The 6,583-nt window shown below is 37.6% G+C and overlaps 1 protein-coding gene across 23 annotated transcripts in view; it reads left to right on the forward strand.

The window, feature by feature from the left end:
* The window catches only part of neb (nebulin), an 85,046-nt gene that overhangs the window by 65,291 nt on the left and 13,172 nt on the right, over positions 1–6,583 (forward strand). For 14 of the 23 annotated variants that reach the window (XM_015396504.1, XM_015396487.1, XM_015396486.1 and 11 more), the window contains 7 exons: positions 2,736–2,846; positions 3,456–3,566; positions 4,224–4,337; positions 5,217–5,321; positions 5,454–5,558; positions 5,794–5,898; positions 6,256–6,348. In XM_015396504.1, the coding sequence (XP_015251990.1) occupies positions 2,736–2,846; positions 3,456–3,566; positions 4,224–4,337; positions 5,217–5,321; positions 5,454–5,558; positions 5,794–5,898; positions 6,256–6,348 (744 nt within the window). The remainder of the gene's footprint in view (positions 1–2,735; positions 2,847–3,455; positions 3,567–4,223; positions 4,338–5,216; positions 5,322–5,453; positions 5,559–5,793; positions 5,899–6,255; positions 6,349–6,583) is intronic. The other 9 variants (XM_015396499.1, XM_015396501.1, XM_015396502.1 and 6 more) reach the window with 4 other exon arrangements.

The following is a 6,583-nucleotide window of genomic DNA, read 5'->3' on the forward strand; positions in this document are numbered from 1 at the left end:
TATAATTATGGAGTAAATTCTATTCCATTATTGTTTCTGGCAAAGAAGACATTTTGCAAATGGAAAAAAACTTTAAAAATGTTTTTATAAAAAAAAAATCGAAAATCTGTAAAAATACATTTTAAAAATAAATTTTTTTGGAAAATCAAAATCTAAAGAAAACTACAAGTCAAAGAAAACCGATTTTTTTTTTTATAAAAACATTTTTAAAGTTTTTTTCCATTTGCAAAATGTCTTCTTTGCCAGAAACAATAATGGAATAGAATTTACTCCATAATTATAATGCTATATAGACAACAGTAAAGAATTTGATAAATATCCAGTTGTATCATTAGTAGTTATCCTGCAAAACAAAACTTGTGATCCTTATTAACAAAGTTATGTATAAATCAGTGAACAATGAAGACATATGTTTGTAAAATACTTGGTAATTGCTTTGATGTGCAACACTTCTACAGGGCAGACAAATTAATTTAGAAGAATCAAGGACAAGCTGCTTAAACCAACTTTTATTCTGATATTGGTTAAAATAGAGCCACAGATGAATTTCCCTAATAGCCTGACAAAGTTAAATCAGTATTTTCAAACATGTGTACTTTAAGTATTTTTATTAAACAAATCTCGTGAAAAGAAAAACAGATTTAAACTTTCTATATCATGTTCTTAAAACCTTTTTAAAGTCCCCTATAGGCAAACATAAGAGGAAATAATATAAGAGAAATATTAGTAGTTTTCTTCCAGACTTGAAGGAAAGACTTCCCTTCAAAGCAAAGGTTCCTCTCCCCGTCTGGGTTCTGCTCATTTCATGAAGTCTCCGCATCACATCACTTCTGAAGCCTGAACAAAGTCTGAGGCCAAATCTCAGATTATTTTGCTGCCTCTGTGCAGATCAGCTGCTAATTTTATGTTTTTGGTTAATATAGGAACACCCAGGGTTTTCTAAAGTCATGACATTTCTGTTATTGTCAGCTTTAGTCATTTAAAGTGTTTTTTGTTGTTGTTGTTGTTTAGGATTTAGGTGTTTATTTGTGTTAAAACAGGATTGCAAGGGCTGGTCATGGGATCTTCACATTTTAAATATCTTTGCTCCTTGATCTTTTCATTTGAAAACCCACACATTCTTGTTACACCATCCACTAATATAGGTTATATAATAAAGTTATTCAGCTGAGTTGTTTGGTGAATTCACAAGGATAAGGATCCTTAGATTGACAGCTGAGTCAAAAGTTTTTCACAAGTTTTTTAATTTAAATCGGTGGATGTGTTAAAGATTAGAGTGATGTCATGAAAGTTTCCACCCTCTAAAGACTGAGAGATCAACATTAGATATGCTTAAAAGTATAGGGGAGGATGTTCTTTTTCGGGTTGGATCATCAAAATAAGTGGTCCTACTAATTGTAAGTAGGTAAGTGATGTTTATTTATATAGCACCTTTCACAGACATAGAGGTCACAAAGAGCTTCACAAAATTAAAATACAAATAAAATATATTTACAGTCACAAAAGACATGGTCATAAAACAACCCTTAATCTACTGGAATTAAAATTATTTCTTAAACAAATATGTTTTCAGTTCACGCTTTAAAAAACATCAACAGAATCAAGTAAGTGCAAGGAAAGCGTTACAGAAATCGTTCCAGATTGCTCCGAGAGGGGGTTTATGGACACAACAAGTCTCTAATGTAGGAGGGAGCCTGACTGTGAAAGGCCCTGAAGGTCAGCACCAGGATTTTAAACTGGAACCGAAAAGAGACTGGGAGCCGATGAAGAGCTTTTAGAATCTGCGTTATATGAGCCCCTTCTGTTTGTATGAGTCAGTAACCTCGCCGCAGAGTTCTGAACCTGCTGAAGATGAGACAACTCCTTTTTGTGTAGACATGAGAAAGACTGTTACAGTAGTGCAAATGGGAAGATGCAAATGCGTGGATAATCATTTCAAGATCACCTCTGGACACAATTGTTCTAAGTTGTTAAAAACAGTTCCTTATCAGGAGTTTTGAGTGGTGCTCTAAGGACAATGTTTTGTCAAAAATAACCTAGGTTTCTAAGGCTTGATTTAGCAGAAAAACTCGCCCAGATACTAGTAGATACCTGGAATAGCGTAATCAGGAACAATCACTAGCACCTCTGTTTTATCTGAGTTTAGTTGTGGGAAATTTACACCGAGCCATCGTTTAACGTGCACAAGACAGTTCACCAGAGAGCTTAATTGTCAATCATTTTGGGGATATGTTTATGTAAGGACGTCCTATGTGCTAATCCCCATTTTCACTTACCAGTGGTGAGTCTGACATAGTGGAAAAATTGCAAATCATCTTTTGTAAAGTAAGCTTGTATGAGCAATGAAAACAGCAACTTTTAAACAGAGCGTGCACAAAGAGAAATGGGATTGCGCACGTTCTCTCTCGGGATAGAATTGTGCATGAGAAGTTTATTTTTTTCAACTGGAGAAGGTGTGTCTTTTCAAAAAATTAGTTCAAATCCTCCACTATAACTTCAAAATATCAGTGGAATAGTTGCAAACGCTGGTTAGCAACAATACAAAACGGTTTGACTGCTGTTAAACCTAAAAAAGTTCCCAAATGTAAACCAACTGGCTCCAATGCTTTTATGTCACAGACTGCAGAATGGCTGATTTAGGTCGTACTGCAAACAGTGATGCTGTAGCTGCACAGCTCCACTCTGCTTGCATGTGATTGTCTGAGCTCTGTCTGTCTTATCTTTGTGGCCAATAGAAAGACTATAAGAAGGACTTTGAGGAGTCCATGAGGGGGAAGAACCTCTCAGGCTTGGAGGTCACTCCTGCCATGATTCATGTCAGACACGCCACCAAAATAGCCAGTGAGGTAACTGAAGGCTGGTTTATCCCGTTAACCTCCCCCTTTTTTACCTCATCATACTAAGATTATACCACAGCCAAAGCCCCGCCCCTCCTTTTGTTTATACATCTTTTATCCTCCTACTTCTCCTTCTATAAGCTTGCTTTTTTTTTGCTTTTAAGCTGCTTCACTGCACTGCTTGCCTAAGCGACCACACAACAATTTCCCACACTGCATGCTTTTGCAGAGAAGTAGTCTGAGTTGCTCTGCATCCACTGACATCTTAAAACTCCTCGTTTCCATCCATCAACCCCTCAAATTTATACAGCAACGTTCTTTAGAACTGCATGGAACAGTTTAAATGAAGAAATGTTTTCAGTTTCTTGTTTTGAAGCTACTTTCCATGTTTAATTTTATGTAAAACTTGTTTTACCATATCTGTTTGCCAAAGTCAGCAATATCTCCACTTTCTCCCTGTGTAAATGTTTCTAGTTGTATTAATATGAGAGCAGCTGCCGTTATTTAATTTTTTGTTGAGATTTTGGTGACTTTGAGCCTTAATTGTCTGTATGCCTTGGCCTTGCCTGCCTGTGTGCCCATCTCTGCAGTCTCTCTTGTCTTTCTTCCGTTGTGTAGAAAGAGTACAGGAAGGATCTAGAGGAGGGAGTGAAGGGTAAAGGGCTAACTGTACTGGAGGAAACTCCGGAGCTTTTGAGGGCAAAGAATGCCACTCAAATCCTGTGTGAGGTACGGCTAACCGGGAGGTGATGGAGGTGGCATCACGCTCTTATCTCATTGATTGACCCCCCCCTCCCCACCTAACCCCACTCATGGTGAACCCCCTCCCCCTCTAAACTAAACTGTCGCTGCACTACATGGGTTTGATTCTGTGTCGAGCTTCCTGCTTTTTAACATGACTACTTTTTAATCGCTCCGTAGTTTAGAAAAATAGGTTCCCTTGAAATTTCCCTCATGTCCCCCTTTATTTTTTTACACTTCTTTATTTTTTTTAAAGCTGACACACTTGAAACATGCTTAAAACATGCCTTTTCCTTCATTTTTAATCTAAATAAACTCTCAATTTTAGAAATTCTTTGGGTTGTAATTGATTAAAAAAATAATCTCAAGTTAAAAAGGACTAATTATGTTTTTATATGCTGTTTTAACTCTTGACTTCCATTTCCTATTTATTTTTTCAGTTTTAAGTGGAGCTCCTGTGGTGTTAAATCAATTGTTTTCCCTAAATCTTCCCTAACTCCTGCTAACCTATTCTGTTCCCTGTCCCCCTAGGTGTTTTGCAGCCCTCCTCAGTATGAAACAGTAGAAATGTCTGTCGTTTGTATCTATTTGGTTTAGTAAATGATGTAGTTGTTATTTTGGATTTTTTTTTCTTCCTGTTTGCAGAGGGAGTATAAGAAGTCATTGGAGCAGGAGATCAAGGGTAAAGGAATGTTGGCTTTGGCTACAGACACGCCGGACTTTATGAGAGCCAGGAATGCAACTGAAATCCTCAGTCAGGTCCGTTTTAATAAAATCTTCCTAAAATTCAGGTTATATTATCAGGATTTTAATGCAACGCAACATAAATTGTAAAATGTTGGCAAAACTGTATGTTTTGTCTTTCGATTTTATTTTCTTTATATATTAAATAATAGCCTGTAGAAGAAAATAAATGTTTAATCTTTTTTTATTGTTTTATGTTGTTTCTTATTGTTCCTTATTATTTAGCTAAAAATACCAATAAACTGTTGGTTGTTTAAGATGGGAACAGATCTCCTTTGGCAGATGTCAATGAAAATAATCAGTTTCATCTATTTTTGTCACGCTTTATCCCTGCTGGGGTTGTAAGGGGTGCTGGTGCCTATTCCTATGAGGCGCAGAACAACCTGGACAGGTTGTCAGTCCATCACAGGGCAACACAGAGACAAAAACAATTCACACACCTGAGGAGAATTTAGAGTTAACCTAACAGTCATGTTTTTGGACTGTGGGAGGAAGCTGGAGTACCCAGAGAGAACCCACGTATGCTGAGGGAGAACATGCAAACTCCATGCAGAAAGACCCTGGGCCGGGAATTGAACCCAGAACCTTCTTGCTGCAAGGCAGCTGCCTCACTGATCACCCCTATAAGCGATTGTGTTTTATTAAAAGTAATTTAATGTGGCTCTAAGTGACTTTTATTTAGCCAGACTCAGGGCAAACTGGCTCTATGAACTTGAAATGTTGCAGACCCCTGCTCTAGACTTAAATACAAACCAGAATCTGCTGCAAAAACTTATGCAACAGTTCAGTAAACTTTAGTACGTTTGCAAGAGCTTTAATCTCTAATGTGTGTGCTGGATTACACTGTTTCATAGCTACATTAGGAAGTCCTCAGTGATGGTTTCTCCTCTTTAGACTAAATACAAACAGACCGCTGAGATGGACAGAGCCAGCTACACCACCGTCATCGACACCCCTGACATCATCCACGCTCAGCAGATGAGGAACATCGTCAGCCAGGTTTGAAATGAACCATCAATTCCCTCTCTGAAAACGACCGGAAACGCTTTGTCCTCTGTGAGTGCAGTGTTTAAACCCAAATCACCAGCTTGACCTTTAAATGTGCTTTTTTTTCTTCATTGTTTAAAACAGAAAAAGTACAAAGAGGAAGCTGAGAAGACGATGTCCCACTATGTGCCGGTTCTGGACACCCCGGAGATGCAGAGAGTCCGTGAGAACCAGAGGAACTTCAGCACTGTAAGTTGGAAAAGCTATTTTCTTTGTTTTATATTCATATCGTCTCTGCCTTCTGCATTAAGATATGGAAATATTAAACTCTCTTAAATTTTTCACTTGTGTTTGTGTTATTTATAAGCTATGCTTTAATCAGCGCTGAAAGGGCAGATAATAGAGAATGTATTTTGCACTGGTTTCCCTTCTTTTTCCCTTCTTTAGACACTTTAACCAAACCATTTTTCCCTTCTTCTTATAGCTCCAATACCAGATTGACCTAAAAAACACAAAAGGCAAAGTGTCTACTGTTAAGGACACTCCAGAAATGCTCCGTGTTAAAGAAAACACAAAGAATTTCAGCTTGGTATATATTCTACAATAGTTTTTATTTTCATTTTTTCATCTTTAACCGTTTTTTGAGTTTGTCTTTCTTCATTTTAACAAACTCTGGCATCAACCTTACATCTCTTTAAATGAAGTTCATTGTTACATACAGCCTTTTAATGAGAACTAACCCTTTAGATTTAGTTTGGTGGACTAATGTTTACAGCTGTAGGTGAACTTGTGTGTTTAGAGTTGTGATCTTTGTTGTTTGCTTTTGATTTTTACTCCTTGTTGCTGATTCTTTGTGCTCTAATGCTGTTGCTCATCTAAGCACGAGTGTGAGCAGAAGGACCAGGCTAACTTTTTGTTCGTGCTTTCGTCCTTCATCCACACAAAGATTCATTACAAAGAAGATTTGGGAGGAGGGACAGCTTTGCCTGAAACCCCTGAGATGGAGAGAGTAAAGCGTAACCAGCGCAACATTAGCACGGTACTCCCACGGACGACCATTTTATCCCCCCAGCCTCGATTCTCCATCCATGCTCCCTTATTGTCCAGTAACTTCAAATAAAACCTGACCTTACTCTACATGTAATATCTTCCCATCAACAGTTTGACGTCTTGTTTGAAAACCTCTATATTTTCCCAACTTATAGGTTTTTGCTAACCTAAAAAGGAAGCTAATAAGCTAATCCGCTAGTGGAATACATTTAAAGTTTGGTTCT

The sequence above is a fragment of the Cyprinodon variegatus genome, unplaced genomic scaffold (genome assembly GCF_000732505.1).
Source record: "Cyprinodon variegatus isolate N-32 unplaced genomic scaffold, C_variegatus-1.0 Scaffold801, whole genome shotgun sequence".
Lineage (NCBI taxonomy): Eukaryota > Metazoa > Chordata > Actinopteri > Cyprinodontiformes > Cyprinodontidae > Cyprinodon > Cyprinodon variegatus.